At 42.1% G+C, this 23,279-nt stretch overlaps 1 protein-coding gene across 2 annotated transcripts in view; it reads right to left on the bottom strand.

The window, feature by feature from the left end:
• Nucleotides 1-23,279, bottom strand: part of ENPP4 (ectonucleotide pyrophosphatase/phosphodiesterase 4) — a 36,546-nt gene that overhangs the window by 11,711 nt on the left and 1,556 nt on the right. For both annotated transcript variants that reach the window (XM_029596071.1, XM_029596072.1), the window contains exons 2-3: nucleotides 17,733-18,601; nucleotides 9,014-9,184 (exon numbers count right to left, since the gene is read on the bottom strand). In XM_029596071.1, coding sequence (XP_029451931.1) covers nucleotides 9,014-9,184; nucleotides 17,733-18,573 — 1,012 coding nt within the window. In that variant the 5' untranslated portion in view covers nucleotides 18,574-18,601. The remainder of the gene's footprint in view (nucleotides 1-9,013; nucleotides 9,185-17,732; nucleotides 18,602-23,279) is intronic.

The raw sequence follows: 23,279 nt of genomic DNA on the forward strand, positions 1-23,279 counted from the left end.
ATTCCAATCGTCTATCTTGAGTGTCCTTCAATGCATCCCCTCCCTCAGCGGGAATGGTTGTTTGCTTTGAGACAGCACAGACCATGGCATCCACTTTCAGAAAACACAGGCGTTCCTTGGTCTCTGATTCCAGAGGGTATAAGGCTTCCAAGGCCCGACCTTCTTTAAAGCTGGCCTCTGGGGCATCCCGCTCCAGGTCAATCAGTTCCTGGATGGCTTCCATCATTGGGAAGTAGCATGAGGCTTTACGAAGGGACACCAAGATGGGGTTCTTATTTGGTTCCGCCATAGGGTCCGTGCCTGGAATACCCAGAGTCTGGGAAACAAGGGCTGGCAATTCATCCCTGTGGAAGAAGTGAAGCATGGTTCGGTATGGTTCCAGACCTGGAGGGATTTCTCCTTCTTCCAGAGAGCCGTCATCATCATCTGAGGTGTCCGGGTCCCTGTCAGGGAGACTCTTAGTTAGGCGAGGCATGTCTCGGGGCATTTGAGTAGGGCCAGGAGGATTTTGTACTGCTGGCAGGGGTTGAGCCTGCCTGAACGAAGGCTTGCAGCCCTTGGAAAAATTCTAACCAAGAGAAGGTCCCTGGGTCCATGTTAATCCCAGGAGGAGTCGGAGTAGGGGCCCCTGAGGTGCCCTCCTGTGGAGAAGCCATCTTGGAGTTGCATAGATCCGGGGAGCTATCGTATGTAGTAGTTCCGGACCCGTCCTCGGACAGTGAAGGACCAGGCTTTGGTCCCCCCTGGGCTTCTTTGCAATGCTGACATAAACAGGACTCCAGTTCAGGCTGTGTGGCTCTTATGTGGCAGGCTGTGCAAAGTGAGTGCCTTCTGGCCTTCTTGGATGCCGGTGCCATTGTCTCTATGTCTAGGCACACAGGTAATGAGCTTTAATGTGTGCATGTATTTGTGCACAGCTGTAGTTATGCGCACGGAGTGCGCTCATTTGTGCGCGTGGTTCACTTGTGCGTGCAGCTATGCACACGTCTGTATGGAAAGCTCACAAGTTAGGCGCATGGGCCGTTCGGCATGCCCCCCACGTACCACCGGACAAGAAGGGAAGATGGCGCAGACACTCCCCGCGCACAAGATGGCACCCCTGAGGGTCTCCACGTGTGGACCCTTGCACCGGATTGGGGCCTAGCCCAACCAAAGCTGTTCAACCTGATTGATGCTCCCTTTTAACCTCGCCGGAAGAAAGGAATCTGTACAGCAATCTGAGCTCTGGAGACTGGAGACCTGAAATTTAAAGTTTTCTTCTTAGCTGGTCTCGGCGTTTTACCGATTGTGTGCCGGGCGGTCTCCGGCTGTGGGGGGAGAGGGTTTTACCTTCACCGCCGCGCTCGGTTATGCACCCGCTGCCTTTCAGCCACTCTGGGGGCTAAGTTCATGCCGGGAACCAGCTACCGGACCAAGGCACACCTCTGAGGGATATCTGGGATCACCTCAGGAATTCTCAACTGGGGGAGGGACCCTTAGGTATCACCGCAGGAGAGCGGGGCTCGATCTTCTTTAAGGTAATTTTGTCTTCTTGCTGTAATTTTTCTAACACTGTGCTATAGTGTGTGGGATAGTGTCTTCATCTGCTAGGAGACGGAGAGATACTGAGGAGCTGAGGTCACTGCAGGGGTGTATCTAGGTTGACGTCAGCTTTAAAATCTGACTCAGTCTCCCATCGGCTAGCAGAGGAGCACAGAACCCACTTGTCCTGAGTCCATCTGGCTATACGCTAGGAAATCATCTTTAAAAAGCTGATAAACCAGCTAAAAGTCCGGTGGGTGTTAGACTGCTGCTAACAAGCACCACAACAGCCCAGCTTCCACTGTTTAGTATCAACGCAGAGTACTGGAGGAAACAGATGTAGGCATGTGACACTGGAAGTCATAGGGCTTTCTAGCACACAATGTAAAATGTATTTAAATTTCAGAAGCAATACCTGGTGACAATGACAAAAGATCTATTAAGACTATTTTGGGCCAATGTATATGCACATAAATGTGAATTTTAAATCCAGTGGCTGCAGTGTGCTGATAGCCACACGTTTGCTTCTGCTCTTGATGACATGCAAGTCTGCAAAAATCTTTGTTTAGGCTTAAAACGAATGGGTGAGATGTCTGGGTCTGCTTAGGGGAGTGCAGGCTGAAGAATCAAAGGGGTCTGGATGACCTCGAAACGGACTGGGCAAACTGGCGGACTAATTGGTAAAACTGGGAATGTCTTACACGCAAGCACGTTTTAAAATTCTCTTACCTGCACGTGTTAAAGCTGACAAAGTCCTAAGGAAGATACATGAAATATGTTTTTTCAAGCAACCGCTTAAAATTAGGAGAATACATATCCGTGGTAGGCGCATTTTAAATATGGGGTCGATTTTAAGACCCGTGCGGTTCCCGGTATGTGCACATGGACACGCTGATTTTATAACATGCACGCGCATTATAAAATCTGATGGTGCAGCCCGCGGCTTGTGCGCATGGTGGGGAAGTTTTAGCAAAATACGCGCAGCGACGCAATCGGGCCTCCTCCAGTTCCCTCCCAGTCTGCTCCAATTAAAGAGCAGACTGGGAAGGAACTTTCCTATCCTTAACCCTACCCTTCCTACCTCTTCCCCTCTCCTCTCCAACCCCTAACCTAACCCTACCTATCCCTATTTTTTTTTTTTTTTTTTTTTAATTTTAATACTTACTGCTCCCCCAGGAGCACCAGTAATCTCCACGCACCAGCCGGCACGCACTTCCCCGGGATGGCAGCTAATGGCGCTGCTCAGCTCCCCCCCCCCCCCTTTTGCAGGGCCCGGCACATCAGTGGGTAATGGGGGTTATGCGCTTGGCCGGGCCCATTCTAAAATGTGCGCGGCGTGCGCAAGGCCTGGCCACGCGCATAACCCCTGTTTTTTTTTGGGGGGGATTTTATACGTGTTGCCCTTTTGAAATCGGGCTGTATGTGCGCAACTGCATGCACAATTCAAAATTCCAGCATATACGCGCCTGCACACCCATACGCATGTTTATGGGCACCTGCACGCTCGTTTTAAAGTTACCTTCCCTATGATTTTCCTTTCCCTTGGCAATCCTCCTTTGAAAATGCTTCATTGCTCAATCCCCACACTACTGGAAGATTTCTGCTTAGAAAATCTGCATTCATATTTTCTTTCCCCACAAAGTGCAAGGCATAAATTTGTTGCAAATTGTCTTCTGCCCATGGAAAGAGGAGGTTAATGTTTCTTCTTGTTTATGTATGTAGCTGCCATTGCATTGTCACAAAGTCTTACTGCCTTTCTTTGTAATATTAACTAGAAATGAAGTAAAGCTAATCAAATTACTCTGGTCTTCATCCTGTTGATCAACTTTTAAGCATCTTTTTGGGACCAGAGACCCTGAACATACTGATTCTGACAATGCACTCCCCAATCTACTGAACTTGCAATGATGCAATTACAATCCAGAACAATAAGACGTTTCCATACCTGGTCAGACCAAGAGTCCATCAAGCCCAGCATCCTCTTTCTAACAGTGGCCAATCCAGATTACAAATACCTGTCAAGTTCCCAAACATTAAATAGATCCCATGCTACTAATGCCAGTAATAGCAGTGGCTATTCCTTAAGTCAACTTGATTAATAGTTTATGGACTTCTCCTCCAGGAACTTATGCAAACCTTTTTTAAAGCCAGCTACACTAACTGTCCTAACCATATCCATGAATTCCAGAACTTAATTGTGCATTGATTGAAAGATTTTTCTCTGATTTCTTTTAAATGTGCTACTTGCTAACTTCATGGAATGGCCCCTAGTTTATTTATTTTTATTTATTTAGATTTATATTCCACTTTTTGCACTTTTTTCAGCGCTTCAAAGTGGATTACATTCAGGTACTGTAGGTATTTCCCAATCTAAGTTTGTACCTGAGGCAATGGAGGGTAAAGTGACTTGTCCAAGGTCACAAGGAGCAACAGCAGGCCTCGAACCCTGGTCTCCTGGTTCATAGCCCACAGCTCTAACCACTAGGCAACTCCTCCACTCCAAATGATGATAGTTCTTCTATCATCTGAAAAAGTAAATAACTGCTTCGCATTTACCCATTCTAGTTCGCTCTTGATTTTATAAACATCAGTTACCCGCTCAGCAGTCTCTTCTCCAAGCTGAACAGCCCTAACCTCTTTAACTTTTCCTCATAGGTGAGCTGTTCCATCATCTTTATCATTTTGATTGCTCTTCTCTGTATCTTCTCCAGTGCAACTAGATCTTTTTTGAGATGCAGCAACTAGAACTGCACACAATACTCTAGGTGCGGTCTCACTATGGAGCAATACAAAGGCATTATGACATTCTCTGTCTTATTCACCATTCCCTTCCTAATAATGCCTAACATTCTGTTTGCTTTTTGACTGCCGTGGCACACTGAGCCGACGATTTCCACTGTGACGCCTAGATCTTCTTCCTGGGTGGTAACTCCTAATATGGAACCTAACATCATGTAACTACAGCATGGGTTATTTTTCTTTATATGGATCACTTTGTACTTGTCCACATTAAATTTCTTCTGCCATTTAGACACCCAATCTTCCAGTCTCGCAAAGTCCTCTTGCAATTTATCGCAATCTGCATGCAATTTAACTTTTTGTGTCTAAGCTTACTCCCCTTGAATGGTTTGTTTTGACCAAGAGTGGAAGTGGAAGACAAAGCAGAGGTCTCCAATGTGTTAGTGGTGCACTTTGTAGTGGCCTCATGTGTGCCTTTGCCCAAGGAACTAAATCTATGGTTGCTGCCACTGAACCTAAAGTTGGAAATAGTCCCAAATTCTTAAAGCTTCCAAGCCGATGAACTTCTTTACTTGGCCCATAATCTTTTCTATTCTTTTCTCAGGTATACATTTCCTTCCATGGTTCTGAAATGTGCCCCTAAAAATTATAGTTTATGATGGCTGAAGATTTCTCTTTGTATAATTGACTATTCATTCTAGTCTTCCAACACCCTGGCCATTACTGTGATACCATCTGGAAAAGATTTTGCCTTGAGCAGCCAATTATCCAGATATGGGTGAGCCATTATTCCTTTCTATCTTAAGTAAGCTGCTACTACCACCATTACCTTGGCAAACGTTCTCGGAGCTGTTGCTAATCCAAAAGGGAGTTCTCTGAACTAATAAAGATTTCCTGTTATACAGAAGCAAAAAATATTTCTCATGAGTTTCCCTTATTGGAATATGGAAATATGCTTCAGATTTAGGGATATAAGAAATTCTTCTTTTTGGACTGACAACAAAACTGAATGAAGAAATTTCCATGCAAAAACATGGAACATATAAGCTCTTGTTCACCCCTTTTAAATCCAAAATTGATTGGCAAGTTCCGTCCTTCTTTGTATTGTTGAAAAAAAGAGAACCACAACCAAGCCTTTGTTATTGACAAGGCACCGGGCAAATTGCATGAAGTTATAGCAACTTATGTAGAGTTACTTGCACTGCTATCTCTTTGTGGGATTCATACATGACGTTACCATAAATCTCTTGTACTGGACATACTAGCTCTAAAGTATAACCATTTTGGATAATGGCCACAACCCACTGCTCTGTAGTTATATGAACCAATTCTCTGAAATGGTTATGAAGACATCCTCCTAATGGCTGAATCAGAGTGTGGATCCATAATACATCACCAATGGCAGTTTGCTAAGGTCGAAGACCTCAGAGTCTTGCCTTGTTTTTCAAGCTCCCCAAAAGGGCTGCATTCTTTCCCTTAGGCCAAACATTGAGAAGGCACTTCTCTAGTAAGGAGGAATCTTCTAAAATCTTGATATTGGCTGCAAGGTCTGTAAGATTTAAAGGCCATCTTGTTCCTAGCTTCTGGCAAATGTTGGGCTCTTGATTTATCCAATGTCTTCACCAAACATGTGGCCTTTGAAAGGTTACTTACAGAAGTGCACTTTTGACCATGAATCCGCCGCCCAATGTCTAAGCCATAGATGTCATCTATGGCAGAGACCTTGATGAAAGCCTTAAAAGATCATACAAACAATTTGCTAGGTAAACTGTGGCAGATTCTAGTCTTGCAGTTTTGACTCCTTCTGGAAGCTGCTGAATCTAGCGTAGTAGGGCTATAGATACATAGAAAGAGACCGTCCTCTGAATAGTTGAGCTAATTACTACTACTACTTAAAATTTCTATAACGCTACATGACATATGCAGCACTGTACAAACATACAAAAAGACAGTCCCTGCTCAACTGAGCTTACAATATAATAAGACAAACATACAGGACAAGAGACTTGGGGTATAAAGCAAGACAATAGTTAAAAAGAAAAGTTAGTTAACAATACTAAAAGCAGACAATCAGGCATAAGATTTAAAGGCAGTTTCAAAAAAAGGTGGGTCCTTAGATGAGATTTAAACATGGCAAGAGAGGGAGCATGATGCACTGGTTCAGGAAGACTATTCCAATCACACGGCGCAGCCAGGTGAAAAGCATGGAGTCTGGAATTGGCAGTAGAGGAGAAGGGCACAGATAGGCGTGACTTATCTGATGAGCAGAGTGCACAAGAAGGGGTGCAGAGAGAGATAACAGAGAGGTAATGAGGTGCTGCAGAGTAAAGGCATTTGAGGGTGAGAGAGGAGCTTGCTGTATGCGGGAGCGGATAGGGAGCCAATGCAGTGACTTTAGAAGAGGGGTTATATGAGCATAGCGACTATGGCGAAAGATAAATTGTGCAGCTGAATTTAGGAAGGATTACAGTGGAGAGAGATGGCTTGCCTGGAGACCTGTGGGGAGTAGATTGTAATAGTCTAAGCGGGAGGAGATGAGAGAGTGGATAAGGGTTCTGGTAGTGTGTTCAGAAAGGAAAGGATGGATTTTGGCATTGTTATAAAGAAATAAAGTTGAGTTTAATGTGGTGGTGGGACATCCAGGCAGCAATGTCAGAAAAGCAGGCCAAGATTAGAGACAAGATTTTTGGTGAAATTTCTAGTGTACAAAATTAGGTCTGGGAGTCATCAGCATAAAAATAGTATTGAAAGCCATGAAAGGAAATCAGAGCACCAAGGGAATTAGTTTATAGTGAGAAGAGAAGAGGGCCCAGGACAGAGCCCTGAGGCACACCAATTGATAGTGGAATGACAGTAGCTAATTGATGAAAAAAATGTGTTTCAGTATAAGCTCAACTTTTTTGTCCTGCAGAATAATTTTTTTGAGTAAAGCTCCTTCTTCCATTGGGATAGTTGTTTTTCTGTTCACAACCAAGACCAATGCATCTAAGCTGGAATTTAAAATAAACACTCTTACACATGCACTGGGAGCGGATATAACTGAGAAATGTTTTGTGTGTTTTAAGCCTGATTCTGGAGACTACTATTCAGACGCTATCATTCTCTCAATTTCAGAATGAAGGGGAAAGGTTGGAGGCTTTTGTATACCCTTAATTATGGGATTCCAATCTGAAGTCTCTTTGGACTTATCTGATAGTCTTAGTGCTGAATTCACCTGTGTAATTAAGGCTGTGATTTCATCCTACTAAAATGGGCATATCGCTGAACCTTCTCCTTCAGAAAAGGACTTCCCTTTCCCTCATTTCTCCTTAACAAGTCAATATAATCTTCATTTCAAAGGTCTAAAATGTCAGCTCTTTAACTTGCTATTTTGGAATACTTTGCTGTTAAAAATGGCATAGGCGCAGTCTGGCACTGTGCATTTAAAATATAATCTTCCTCTGTACCTTTTTGCTTTTGTAATGCCCAAAAAGCTGGATGGAGGAAGATGAAAAACTCAGAGGAAAAGCTACTTATTGGTGTAATCACTGTGTTGCATGAGATTGCTTTCTGAGAACTAGAGCCAGAAGAACAAGTGTTGGTTCCATTTTTTTTTCATTTAAATAGTTTATACTGCTGTGAGGTCAGATTGGGCGTCTTTCAAAATGATGGCTGATTCAACCACCATACTATAATTCTTCTTCGGTCCTGAAAAAAGCAGTTTTAAAAAGTATTTTTCCATGAAAGAGTGTATTATTCCCATTTTCAAACTGGAGCCCATCTGGCCTGCTCGCTTAGCCCCCTTTCACCCTGTACACAAAACGGGCAGCCTGTGTTGCTGTCCGATGCAGCACATTTGGTGACACAAGCTCCAGAATAGTGGTTCTTATTAGATATCGCAGCTGGAACTATAATTCACTTGCTTTCAGCTTAAAGCTGCTCTGTGGCTGCTACAAAGTTAAAATGCTTATATTTGGGCTGAAGTTTAAAGATTTCCTGGAGCTTTAACCTTAGCCGAAGGTTTGCTTGTGGCTACTCTGCATAGCGATTTATCTCTTTTTTTTCTTTTTAAACCAGAGCTTTCTTCAGACTAATACATTGGAAAGATACAAGAGAGAGTAATGTAAGCAATCAAGACCTGGGCAGTGGAAGAAAGCTCTTTTAGATTCTCCTTCTTGAACTGGGCAGGATTTAAAATGTGTTCAGGCTCTACCGAAAGCTCTTCTATAAGGAAGAGAGCTGTAATAATAGTCAAGGGCTCATTTCATAGACCTAAAGGTAAGAGCATGGCCCAAGAGCTTTAGCCTCTTTCCTTTAATTTCACTTCAAATTTAAAACAATTACCTATCTATGGTTAAAAAAAATAAAATTCTGTTGCACTATCAGGTGGTCTTCACATCAGTTGAAGGCAAAGAATACTGGCATATCTGGCTCTGCACTTAGTATGTCTTATTTAAAAAAACAAAAAACCTAACAGTGCTCTGCTTCCATCAGTTGGGAGTGGGACACACCCCCAATGTTCTGGACTGCTGCAGAAGACAGAATAAATAAACACTCTACAAATGCATTGTTGTACAACATATACCTTACATATAACTGTCTGTCCGGCAATTTCAGAAAGGTTGTTGTAACACTAGTCAGATGATCACATACTATAAAAATGTGCAGGAGCTTTGCTTCTATATTAAGATTTTTATGTCTGTATCAGTAGCTTTGTTATTTTGTTACAATAAGACAGAAGTATTAGCTTTTATTTAAAATCAATGCCACTTACGGGTTGCGAGTGATTTGTTCCGGACAAACATCCATCCTTCGTTTGCAACCAGAATGATGGGTTGGATGCGGCTGTTGTGTTTGTAGTGGTATCTGTCAGGGATATCCTCCTTCAGATAAGCCTTCATGTAAGAGCTGCAGTTTTTCAGTGCATTATATATCTGAGTTTTATCTGGCAGGAGAAATGAAGTTAAATATATGAAAATCTATATCAGATTGTATAAATTTGTCAAACATGTTTTTCCAGTATTAGACATTCAGATGCTTCATTTTGTCCTGTTTTGGCTGACAGATAGATCGGATTTGCACAAATAGTGAGACTTCCCCCCTTCACTGGTCTTGGGTTATTAAAAGCAACCCCCAAATCACCTCTGTCAGGGTTATGGCAATAGAGCATAAGTTGCTTACCTGTAAGAGATTTGAGGCAGTAGAATATTCATTCCACACATGTAGGTGTTATCTACAATAGAGCCCTGGATTGGATAGTACTTGGAAATCTTTTCAGTGCTTTCTACAATCTCGACTGAGCCTGTATGGGCTCTCCCTATGTCATCAGTGTTGCATGGGGCTCCCTCCGCTTTAATATTTTAGCTTATAAGAAACCATTGTGTGAAATGAATATCCTTCTGTCCTGAGAGAACACTTGTGCTTTCTCTTGAAGACAAGCAAGATATTCATATCACATACTTGGGAATCCCTAGCTACAAACTATCTTCAAATAAAAGGGAAATTACAGAAAAACATTGCTAATGTGCAAACATGTTTTGGTTGGCAACAAATCATTTATGTCTATCTAGATACTTTAGAAGATAATCTGAAACAGGCCTGTTGGTCCCTCAAAGAGACCCTGCAAGATAGATTCACCAAACCTACTATCACATTGGGAGTCCTTATCCAAATAATAATGGGATGTAAATATGTGGACTGAACTCCATGTCACAGTTCTGCAAATCTTCTCCATGGAGCCCAATCTCAGATGGGCCAACAATGCTGCCATGACTAACTCTATGAGCCTAGACATGTCCTTCCAGTGTCAGGCTTTCCTGGGTAAAACAGAAGGAGATGCAATCCACTATTCAATTAGACAGTGTGTGTTTGGCTATGGCAATGCCAGGTCTATCTGGGTCAAAAGAAAAAGCTGAGTGAACTTTCTATGGGCATCAATCTATCCCATACAGAAGGCTAAGGCCCTTGTGCAATCCAAACTGTGCAAGGATGACTGACTGGTTAAGGCAGAAACATAGGATATTATGAAAAACAAAACTTGTATAGAATGGATACGACACTAGGGCCTGGAGCTCATTGACTCTGGACGAAAGGAATCGTCAACAAAAATATGACCCTCAAGGTCAGATATTTCAGCTCATAAGAATCCGTAGGCTCAAAAGGAGCTCAGATCAACACCGTGCTAAGATCCCAGGATGCAGCAGTAGGCTTCATTTGAAGCAAGCCCTCATGAACTTCACAATTATAGAGGAGAGATGGGTTTACCACCTTCTAACATGGTTATAAGCGCCAACTGCACTGAGGTGAACGAACCCCAACAGAGCGAGTCTTCCGACCAGACTCTGAAAGATATAGAAAGGCAAGAAAAAGATGTAGGAGGATAGGAAAAAAGGATCTAGGGCCTTTCCCTCACACCAGATGGCAAACCTCCATTTAAAACCGTAAGACCACCTAGTGAAATCTTTTTTAGAAGGATCTGAAACACTCCAACAGGCAGTTGGAAAATTATTATCCATGCAACATCCAGGTTAAGGGATCTTGAGATGAAGCAACATTCCTCGATTCCCAGTTATGAAGGTTGGAGAATTCTCCAAACAAATTTAATCTCTGATGGACATTTGAAGGAGTGGGAACCAAATCTGTTTTAGCCAAAAGGTAGCTAGAAGTATATCACAGTTTCATGGTCCCTTCTTAGATTTAATAAAGTTTTGAAAACTAAAAGAACTGGAGGATGTGCATACAAAAGATCCTTTCCCCCAAAATAGTGAAAGGACATCTGAAGACAGTTTTTGTCTTCTGTCCCTCTCCTCAAAACAAGACTGTGGAATCTTCCTGTTCAGATCAGTTTCCCATTCAAGAAATATCATGTTTGTTCCACTTATCTACAGAACACCTGCTACAGTTTCTCTCTCTTTTTTTCTTAAAAAGTCTGGTACTCAAAAGATGCCTGTAGCCACTGGGAAATAAAGGGTCTTTCAAACCCTGATTGCCCTGGGGAAGTCCCTGTTATTTGCACATAAATTGCTTGGTTAAAAAGAAAGCAGCCTTCATGCGCTTCTGTAGACTTTTTGTCACTTTCTAAGATGTAGAAGTGGTCTTTCTGAAAATTAGGATTTAGCTTTATAGAACTGTTTACCAAGCAATTTATGTGTAAAGGACATGGACTTTTAATCACAAACTTGACCAGTAGTATGATTGTGTTTTAATATTTATTTCAATAGTTTGATGTGAACCACACTTTGATATGAATTGTTTGAACAAGGCTGCATTTTTTCACATTTTGAGGTTACTGTTGCACACATTGAAAAATTCTTAAGTAAGAAAATTTTTATGACCAGTAATTGAGAGCTAGGCAAAAGTGTGAAATTACTTTGCTCTATGCTGAGGTCTTTTTTCTTCCTTTTAATATTTTGATAATTTAGAATACACATTTGTGGGACATTTATTAAGATTTCTAGACTTCTGCCATATTCTCACATACCAGCATACATTTCATTTAAGAGTCCCTAGTTCCTCCATGAACCAGATATCCCATCGTGAATTTGACAATTTTTCAGGAATCAATTTCCTCAGAATATCATCTACCCCTGAATTTCATTTAGATACCTGCCCTTCTGAAGACCTCAATTCAGAAATGCAGCACAGATCTTTTAGGTTCTCTGCAAACTTATCTGTGATCAACTTAACTAATATCCCGGACAGTATGGTAAAGACTTTCCATAACAGTTACTGCCCTAATTATCCAGAATAAAAAAAAAATAAGGAAATGATCTGACAAAGATATTGGTGTAATTTCTGCTTTCTCCAACTTCTAATTCCCAGATACCATCAAAAGTGAATTAAGAAAAGAAAAACTCAACTCTAAGGTAATATCTGCACCATGCACTAATTGCACAAAATTAGATTATAAACAGTGGCCTGAAAATCAGGCACCATATCTGTTGGCAGAATAAATTTTGCCTACAATAACTAACAGCCCGATACTGTAAAACCGCTGTAGAGCGGACGAACGCCCGCTCCGGCCCTTCGCCGGTGCGAGCTATCCAGTATGCTCCAGCATGCAAATTAGGCGACGCGGTGCAAACGAGGGAAAGGAGGCGCTAGGGACACTAGCGCGTCCCTAGTGCCTCCTTTTGGCCTGGAGCGGCGGCTGTCAGCGGGTTTGACAGCCGACGCTCAATTTTGCCGGCGTCGGTTCTCGAGCCCGCTGACAGCCACGGGCTCGGAAACCGGACGCCGGCAAAATTGAGCGTCCGGTTTTCGGCCCGACAGCCGCGGGCCGAATTCAAATTTATTTATTTATTTTTTTTTTACTTTTTTTTACTTTTGGGGACCTCCGACTTAATATCGCTATGATATTAAGTCGAAGGGTGCACAGAAAAGCAGTTTTTACTGCTTTTCTGTGCACTTTCCTGGCGCCGGAAGAAATTAGCGCCGACCTTTGGGTCGGCGCTAATTTCTTAAGAGTAAAATGTGCGGCTTGGCTGCACATTTTACTTACTGGATCCCACGCGCATACCTAATAGGGCCATCAACATGCATTTGCATGTTGAGGGCGCTATTAGGTGCCGCGGGTGGGCCGCGTGTTTTCCTCCCCTTACTGAATAAGGGGTAAGGGAAAACACGCGTCCAGAGCAGGCTGACAGTGCGCTCCGACGGAGCACACTTTACTGTATCGACCTGTAAATGAGGTTAGCTTGCTAAAATTTCTGCAATTAATCCTAATCTTTAAAATTTGATACCACAGCACAAGGTCCTCAATAAATTAGTAATAAAGCTAAATCCTCAATTGAAGTAGAACACATACACAGGCATACATTCCATATCATTCAGCTGGCAGATTTCCACAGCCAAAAAATTGAAAGGTACAAGCAATAGCAGCTGCTTTCCCTTACTTAAGTCCTGGATTTGGCCAATGCCCAGTATCTCAGCAGGTATAAAATACCCAGGCCTACCCCTTCATCTTCTTAGACCCGTTTCTCTTAGATATAAGGGGTGAATTTTCAGACTTAAGGGCTGCACATGTAAAAGTGGGCATATACGTGCATAAGCAGCCTGTGTATGGTCAGGAATTTTCAGAAGGGCAGTATGCAAATTCTATCACTGCTTTGCAGAAAAATATGGGCCGGATTTGAAAAAGTTTACACGCGTGTAAATCCCGGGGTTAGCAAAAGGGGTGGTCCAGAGATGCCCGGCACAGCGGCCATTTGCGTGCAACTTGCTCCTGCTCAGAAGCAAAAGGTAGGTCAAGGAATTGGGGGGGGGGGGGGGGGGAGGATTTAGGTTAAGGATAGGGGAAGGAAGGTTAGGGTGTTAAGGAGCGGACTGGGAGGGAAATTCCCAATTGGAGCAGACTGGGGAAGGCCCCGATGCGCACGCCGACCTGGCATATTATAACATGCGCGCGCATAATGTTTTAAAATCTACCCCTATGTGAGTACAAAGAGGGCATTTGGAAAGTGCTCCAGGATGTGGGTCAAGAAGTATGTGCACACTCACATAGTTTATAAGTAGACTATGCGCATACATCGTCAAAAATGTGTGCATACTTTTACACCCATTAATCAAGGCGTGGACATTAAACCTGACTTTTTTCTTTTGTCTACAGTGTTTGGGTGTAGTCTGGAAAAAGTGCAGGAGGCCTCAACGAACCGGTGCTTGGAAGTATGCACACAAATATTTTCATAAGTGAGATAGATGCATCTATCAGCCAATTTTATAAATTACCTATCTCTGTGCATAAACTGAGGTTTATAATGCACACATTACAATTATTTACCACATAATATATATGCATGTATTTTTATAAAATAGGTGTATAAAGTATGCAGATCTCTGCATAAAAAAAAAAAACCACAAACAAAACATGTGTGTGTACTGAAGCCTGCGCGTGTACTCCCGCTGCACAGTTCATAAAATGCAGGCTTAACTTTAGGCACATCTACTCCTGTGTATACGCTGAGCTATGCACACCACTGAAAATTACCCACAACTTGTCCAATTTAGAATCTTACATTTCTCAATTAACCGATCGGGTATTCAGCAACACTAAATTCAGATTTGACACAACCAGCTACCTCTCTTTCTTATGCAGAGACCCCCTTGGGATCTCCACTAGTTGGAGTGGAGCAAAATCTGCTACAACATCCCTGTGGTGGCTGCTGTGCTCCTGCCTGCTAAGGGCTGCAGGGTTAGAGATCTGTGTGGCTTTTTCGGGTAGCATTTGGAGGAGGAAGAGCTGATGTTTTTTTTGTTGTTGGTGGTGGTGGTTCCCCAAACCTAGTGGGCTAGACTTCGCATCCCTGGCTGCACAAGACATAACTTGACTGGTGAGCTTGTTTCAGATTTTGCCATTAAGAAATTTTTTATTCTGGGAAATTTTTTTTGAATCCCCTGATCTTAGAAAAGGGAGCAAAATCCCCTGCCCTGGGAAGGACAGGAAGAGAGAAAACCTGCTGGCGACATCTCACATCCAGGCACTGGACAGTAGCCACTGTGTGCTGAATGAATCTGTTTTGAGTATTTTTGTGTGGTTTTGCCATTTTTTTGTTTTGGATGTAAATGTCACCCACCCTTCTTGCACAAGTAGTAGGGGATGGGTGGGGGGAGTTTCTTTTCCTGCTGCACTGAAGCTTTCAGTCAGAAAGATCCCACTATTCCATCTGGAAAGGAGAAGAGTAAGATTTCATCTAGAGACCCCCACTGGAGAGTTTGCCCAGGGAAGAGATAGGAAGATTGTGAGAAGTGGAAATCTGGAGAATAACTGGACTTTAGGTATTTTTGATTAGGGAATTTCACCATATCTAGGAGATCCCTGCCCATGATATCCTGGGACCCAAATTCTGCAGGACACGTTCACAAAGAGAAGCTTTGAAAAAAAAAATTGACTCTGGATACAGACGTAACAAAGGACAAGGGTGTATGATACCAAATGCTTACTACTGAAGATCTGCAAGAGTAAAGTTTAAACTCATCCAGAGTGTCCAGCCGGTTTAATGTGGTCCCTACCTCCATCCAGCTTACACAGACTGCAGGTACACCCACTGAAAGGTTTTTCCCCCTGCACCTTGGGTCCTGAAGACATAGCACCACCCAATCCCCAGTCAGAGAACCCATACCTCGGGGCTGTTGGGACTATGCAAGCACTTAGCCCTGGGACTGTCTTCTCTGTTAAATACAAGGCCCTACCTTTATATAGCACTCCAGATAATCAAAGGAAGATTGCCAGCCAGCAATCATCTCCTGGATGTATAATTCTCCTTTTAACTCCCACACCTTTTAGCATTCTTGTTCTAGCCACACCTCAATGGCCTTCCCTCAATATCCATATTTTAAGCCTCTACCACCAGCTCAAAAGTCAAACAATAAAAAAATATAGGCCCTAGGTTAGAAAAGATTCAAAGAGATAAGAGAAAATATTTAGAACAACCCACAAGAAATTGTCATACCATAAGGGAACTAATCCCAATAATACACAAACATTCCTTGAGGATCAACACACAATAAATAGCTTACTGCATCTAGATAAGTAACAGATCTTACTGCCATCTGCAATATCAAACACAAAAATACTGAAGAGAACCAACCCCAGACCACTGCCCTTTAGATTGGTCCTAAGTATGACAAAATGCCATTACAGTGTTGGCTGCCACCATCTTCACTGCCTTGTTTTCCTTTTTGGTTCTTACAAGATTCATACTTAATCAAATGCTGTATTTATGAATATTTATTTGTATGCCTCCCAGAACACTGAATAGTGTGGCATAGAAATGTTCTACATGAAATAAATATACTCTATTAATCACTCAATCTGTTAACTCAGTCAACCACTGTGGTGCTCACCCCTAAAATGCTCAGTTTATATACAAGTCTCCTAGCAGGAAGCTCCTGTTTCGAAAAATAGATGGAGCTGCAAGGTTCAAATACATTTGAACAAATCAATCCTACTTTTATAAAGGATCGCCCTGCACAGTTGGTACAAAGGCTAAATCCTTGTTTAAAACTGAAAGCGTTCCAAGAGCAAAGGCTCACCTGAAAGTTTAATTAAGGCAGATTGCAGCATATTTGGGAGCGAGTCATAGGTCTGTTCCAATCCTCTCCCACTGCATACTAATACCCACCTTTGTTCCTAGAAGTTGACAAGACTTGCAACCATACAAGTCTTCCCTAAAAAAAACAAAAAACCTGTTCTTTTCTGGGCAGCAGCTCATCCCCTTCCCTACTTCTAGTGCCTTTCTTCCTTCTTATATTCTCTACCAAGCCTCCCATTCCTTCTTTCACCTTCCCTATGTCCCATTCTCTCTCTCACCCCCTTCAATGACCTATCCCCTTCCTCTGTCTCTCCACCCTCCACCCCTCCTAGCTCATCCAGGTACTTCATACCCTCTCCCTACTTTTCTGCACCCGGTTTCATAATCCATAGCCCATCTAACTCACTCCTATTCGTACCTCATATCCAATCACCTAGTCTCTACTATCCTACAAGTCACCACTCAATCTTAGTTCCCACTTACAAACCCACCCAAGCAGAGTCCCTGCTCTCCCCCAATATCTGTCCTCCTTTCTCCCAAACATCAATTCCCTCTGTCTCTCCCCCTCCCTAGCATCTTTACCCTGCTTCTTCCACTATCTCCTTCTCTCCCAGAGAATCTGCCCCTGCTTCTTCCAGCATTTGCCCATCTCTTCCCTCAGCATCTGATGCCCTCTCCCTCCCACACTTCTGCCCCCTGCCTCTCCATCCTCCCTCAGACTAGCAAAGTGGTGAGACCTTTTCCCTGGGCTCCACCTCCACCATCAAGGTGCCGGTGCCACAAACACATTTGAAAGTCACACGCCATCACTTCCTTTGCCGATCTCACAAGATCATTCACAGAAGTGTTGCCTCACAAATTTAAAATGTGCCAGTGGGGCCAGCACCTTGACAGAGGCAGCTGAACAGTAGGGAGTTGCGGACAGGTTCCCACTGCTCCTCCTGCTTGTGGCTCTGAATCTCTTCAGCTGGCGATGCCCGAGGATCCCCACGTATGCTACTCTGCCCAACAGCTACACCACTGGTATGGGAAAAAATTATTTTGGGGGTTGGGGGTGCGATGCTTGCCACCCATTGCAAAGCTTATGGTACATTCTGCATTAATTTACTATCTAGTTCAGACTAACTAGTCTGTAATTTTCAACCTCCTACTACCACTTTGATGAAGATGGATAACATATGCCCTTCCCCAGTCCGCCAGAACCACTCATTTTTAAGAGACAAACTGATGCGTCAGTGGAGATGCTAGAACCTCTCTAAACTCCCTTACTAATCTAAGAGTCCTGCTTTATGTCCGTGCAAAAATAGAAAATGTAGCCATTACTGTGATAATCTATTTGAAATGGACATCCAAAACCATCTGCATTACTTTTTCCAGGAACTACAAGGCATACACAGAGTGAAAATTACAAAAAAAAGAAAAAAAAAGAAAGAAGCCAAGTTATAGGATTAAATATATACATACTTGTTTGCGGGCCTGGAAGAATTGCAGCAACTGGACTCTCATCTACCAAAGTGTAGCTCGTACGGTTAATACAGTCATCCAGGTTAATGATACGATCCTGTGAGCACTGGGCCATTCCATGATCACTTGTAATAATCACATTGAGCGTCTCCCACAGTCCTGAGCTCTTGAGTTTTTTAACTAAGTAGTCTATTTTCATATCTACCTCTCTCAGTGCAATGGTCATCTTAGCAACATCTTCTGGACCATACTTATGTCCACTCTCATCTGGCTCATGCCAATAAAGCATTGCAAAATTAACTGGATCATTAGGGGATGTCAACCACATAGTAACAGTGTCCACTCTTTGTTCAAATGTTATTTTGGGATTATAAGGCAAGAAAAGAGAAGCACTTAAATATGGAATATCACTTCCTGGCCACATGGCAGCACCACTTTTGTGTCCTTCCATTTGATTGGTCAGCCAGATAGGTGTGGATTCATTCCACCAGAAAGAATCATTTTTGTTGGATGGAGAAAATGTTTTATTTGCAACTGGATCATACATGTTATTAGCCACAATGCCATGACTTTCTGCATATAAACCTGTAACTATGGTATGATGGTTTGGAAACGTTTTTGTGATAAATACATTCGTGACATGCTCAACCAAGACACCCTCCTTAATAAAGTTCTGGAGATTGGGTAATGAATAGTTGCTCAAATAATCAGCTCGGAAGCCATCGAGAGACACCAAAAGTAACTTAGGGGCTGTACTGTTTGTAGTATTATTACCATGACAGTTCACAAATCCAGAAACAATGACTGTTAAAATTAAATTCACTCTTGATAACATTTTCATGTAGTTGCCAGGAACAAGTTTGATGCACCTGAAAATATAAAATAAAAACTGGATTAACCATAGACTTAAAAATGCCAACTGAAATTACAAGCCATCCCCCCCCCCCCCCAACAGGACATCTCTTATGGTATTTGGATATGTAACACATGCACATATGTAGAAGAAGTATGGATATAGAAGCTCGCAAAAGCAAAGACACCACAGGGACCATAAAGGAAGAAAATGGGAAAAGGAGATTGAGCCTAGTATAAGAGTTGTGTATAACTGCACAATTGTGTGCCTGGTTTTCAGGAGGGGGTAGATTTGAACTAAAAAACTTATGGCCCTGTACCTAGAGGCGTTGGGGCTAATTGGATTTGCCTGGTCATAAGACCAGTGTGTTGAGGAAGAACAGAATCTTCTGACTGCAGGAATTCCTGGATTCACAAGGCTCCCTGAATTTGCTAAGTGAAATTTTTACTGTTTAAAATATATTTGAGTCTAGTGTAGAAGTTTAGTTCCCTCCCTCTCTACCCCTCTATCCACTCACCCCTGAGTTTTCTTTTCTTATATCGTCTTCCCTGGCCTCCTAGATAATTTGCTTCCATTACTTCATCTCCCATTACATTATAGTTCCTTACAGCTCAGATAATAGTAACTCAAACTGTCATATTGCTCATAAAATTGTTTTTCATATTCTACCTATTAATTTTTACTGGCTTACACTAATACTTCTAGTTTTTATTTCTAATACCTATTAAAAATGTTTGCTAGAGTCTAAATTTTACCTTAACTATGTGATTTTTAAAGAATTAGTGATAGTTTATCAAAATGTCTTTCATTCAATGCAACAATTGGGTGTTATGTCCCAAGGCCTATTTGGAAAATCAAAGGTTGTCCCTTTTGCCTTCAGCTGTCTGCAATTAAAATGGAACTGATTCATCTAAGGGAGGAATTGTCCAGGTTTCAATTAACTTCCCCTTCCTTGAACCATCCAGTATCTCACAGAGGTTTCAGAAACCCAGGAAAAAATGGTTTACAGTGGGCTCTGGTAGAACAAGACATGTGACAAACAGATATCCACCTTCCCCAACTTTACAGCATCCTGTGCATCAACCCCCACAGAGATGTCAGACATCCAGGATTCAAACCCCAGGAACAAATGGATAACAGTGGGCTCTGGCAGAAAAAGGCCTGTGACACCCACTCCCCCACTGTTACCCCTACAAAATGCATTTTCTGCACTGGAGAATGAAGAAAACTCAGCAATAGATTTTGAAGTGACTTCTAAAAGTGAAGTCACCCAAAGCACCCAGAAGCTCTTCAACAGAATCAAATGTCATAAAAGAAAGCTGCTTCTGCTGGGAGACTCAATCATCAGAGAAACCAATTTTGGAGCATATGATGGTAACAACTGTTAAATGCCTTCCAGGATTCTCAGCTAATAAAAATGCAAACCAGATAGTCCAAGTCATTGAAGAGGAAAGTAGGAACTTTGATATCAGTGTTATCATCCATCTGGGGATTAAAATCTGGACTTCAAGAGAAATGGTATCCATGAAGTATAAAAAGATTTCCAAAATCAAGGAAAGATAAGAAATTGCAAAGACTATTGCCTTTTCAGAAAAATTAGCTATTCATGGAAAGAGAAATGAGAAGCTATGCCAAATAGATAATTTCAATTTCTGGCTGAAAACCTGGTATATGGAAAGTGGTTTTGAATACATTGGAGGTTGGGGTCATATATGGAGCAGTAAAAGGCTATATATGGTAAGTATGGCCTAGATTTGTCTGTAGCAAGAAGGAGGATGCTAAGTGGGAAATTCAGATCATATATTAACAGACATTTAAACTAAAGAATGGGGATGGCAGGAGATGGCCAATGAAATTGACATGACACCCCCAAGTACTACAGGAAGTGGGAGGAGAAAATAAAATCAATCAGCTCAAAAAAAGGCAGAAAAAGGTGTCTAGGAAGTGCAACAAGTTAAGAGAGAAAACTATGCCTACAAATGCTCGGTTTGGGCAATAAAATCCCAGACCTGCAGGCCCTGATGGTGGAGGCAGACTTGGACATTGTTGCAGTTACAGAAACATGATTCACAGATTCTCATGATTGGGATACGGTCGTACTGGGCTATAACTTGTTAAAGAAGGACAGAAAAGACAGAAAACAGGGAGGATTAGGTCTGTATGTCAAAAACAATATCCAAGCAACGGAAATGCAAGGAATATTGTATAGAGAAGAAGCATTATGGGCCTTCCTAAAAAAAAGATGATGGTGCATCCATTTTTACTGGAGTGGTTTACAGGCCTCTGACTCAAACAGAAGAACTAGACAGAGATCTGGTCAAATATATCCAAAAGGTAAGAAAGAAGGGAAAAGTGTTGATTGTTGGAGATTTCAATCTGCCGGACGTAGACTGGAGAATCTCTTCTGTGGAATTTATCAGAAATAGTGAATGCCCTGCAAGAGGCTCTGTTCAAACAAATTGTAATGGAACCCAAGAGGGAGGGAGTTATACTCGACCTAGTGCTCATTAACGGGGATAATGACTCTAATGTCCAGGTAGGAGTCCACTTCAGCAAAAGTGATCAAACGGTATGGTTTGATATCGCAAATAGGATACAGAGAAGTCATACGAAGACCCGCGTTTTGAATTTCAAAAATACAGACTTCGTTAAAATGGGGACGTACCTGGAGGCAGAACTAAAAGACGGAGAGAAAAATGAAAGAGGTGGAACAGTGGGCCAAATTAAAAGGTGCAATTACAAAGGCAACAAATCTATATGTTAGAAAAGTAAACAAAAGTAAGAGAAATAAGAAACCAATCCAGTTCTCAAAGGAGGTGGCTGATAAAATAAAAGCAAAAAACAGCATTCAAGAAATATGAAGGATCCCAAAAAGAGGAACACAGGAAGAATATCTGGTAAACTGAGGGAGACGAAGAAAATAAATCAAGAAAGCAAAACGTCAGATGGAAGAAAGGACTGCGAAAGAGGTAAAGCAAGGTGATAAAACATTTTTCAGATATATCAGAGAAAGGTCCGAAGTGGTATAGTGAAATTCAAGGTAACAAAGATCAATGTGTGGAGAGAGATGAAGAAATGGCCGAAATATTAAACAAATACAATCACTAGTTAACAAGAATGTGGATGGGAGTGGAGTAGACGAAACTCCATTTGCAGAAGAGAAAATATGGGAAGAGCTAGGAAAACTGAAAACTGAAAACAGACAAGGCCAAGGGGCCGGATGAGGTACATCCCAGGATACTGAGGGAGCTCAGATATGTGCTGGCAGGTCCGCTGAAGGACTTGTTCAATAGATCCCTGGAAATGGGAGTGGTGCCGCAAGATTGGAGAAGAGCAGTGGTGGTCCTGCTTCACAAGAGTGGAAGCAGAGAGGAGGCTGGAAACTACAGGCTGGTTAGCTTCACTTCGGTGGTGGGAAAATTAATGAAGACTCTGCTAAAGGAAAGATTGATTAACTACAATCCGGTGGGTTACTCAACCAGAGGCAGCATGGATTCACCAGGGGAAGGTCCTGTCAGACAATTTAAAAAATATTGTCTTTCATATTTTTGAAGTGTGTAAAGTTATATGAAGGGGTATTAATTATGCAAGTGCATATGGTTTTTAGGAGTTATGAGTAATGTGGTATGATTTGAGTGGTATGGATGTATTGTATGGAGGGTAATGTATGTATGATGATGTTTTAATATTAGGATGAACACCATCCCACATAGCTGGACATATGTAACATGTGTGTCAAAACTATTAGATAAAACTGTGTATATAATAAAAAAAATTTGGCAGTACAGATTGCAGAGTTCCTCTGTAGTGTTTGTACAGTTCAGATGTAGGACAGAGGTATTGCACGTGCGTTTACCTGTAGAGAGAGGAATAACCAGTAAGAAAAAAAAAGGTGGTGATAATGTCCTTGTACAGGTCCTTGGAGAGGCCTCACCTGGAGTACTGCATCCAATACTAGTGCCCATATCTCAAAAAGGATAAAGTCAGGATAGAGGTGGTTCAAAGAAGAGCGACCAAAATGGTGAGGGGTCAGCATTGAAAGACTTATGAGGAGAGGCTGAAGGATATAAATATGTTCACCCTGGAAGAAAGGAGGTGCAGGGGAGATATGATACAGACCTTCAGATATCTGAAAGGTTTTAATGTTGCACAATCGACAAACCTTTCCTGTTGGAAATAAATCAATAGAACTAGGGGTCATGAAATGAAACTCCAGGGAGGACAACTTAGAACCAATGTCAAGAAATATTTCTTCATGGAGAGGGTGGTGGATGACTGGAATGCCCTTCCGGAAGAGGTGGAGAGATGAAAACAGTCAAGGAATTCAAAGGGGCATGGGATAAACACTGTGGATACCTAAAGTCTAGAGGCAGGAAATAAAGAAGAGTACATGGGGTAACTGGGGTTAATTTGTTGGTGTGGCAGTTGCTACTCCTAACAAATATGCCTTGATACTGTTAATGCAACTCCATCATTGCTCTCCGCTTCAATAGCAGTGAGAAAAGGGAACAAATAAACATGTGGGCAACTAGATGATGCGGTGCTTACTACCCTTAATCACTAAGCCTGATACTTTTGATGCAACTCCAACATTGCTCTCTGTTTCACAGCAATGGTTAAGGGAAATTGGATTCAAACAGCACCGGAGGGCCATGACTTTTACGGTCTGGTAAACTATTAAGCATGGGGGTAAC

This window comes from Rhinatrema bivittatum, chromosome 3 (assembly GCF_901001135.1).
Source record: "Rhinatrema bivittatum chromosome 3, aRhiBiv1.1, whole genome shotgun sequence".
NCBI classification, from domain to species: domain Eukaryota; kingdom Metazoa; phylum Chordata; class Amphibia; order Gymnophiona; family Rhinatrematidae; genus Rhinatrema; species Rhinatrema bivittatum.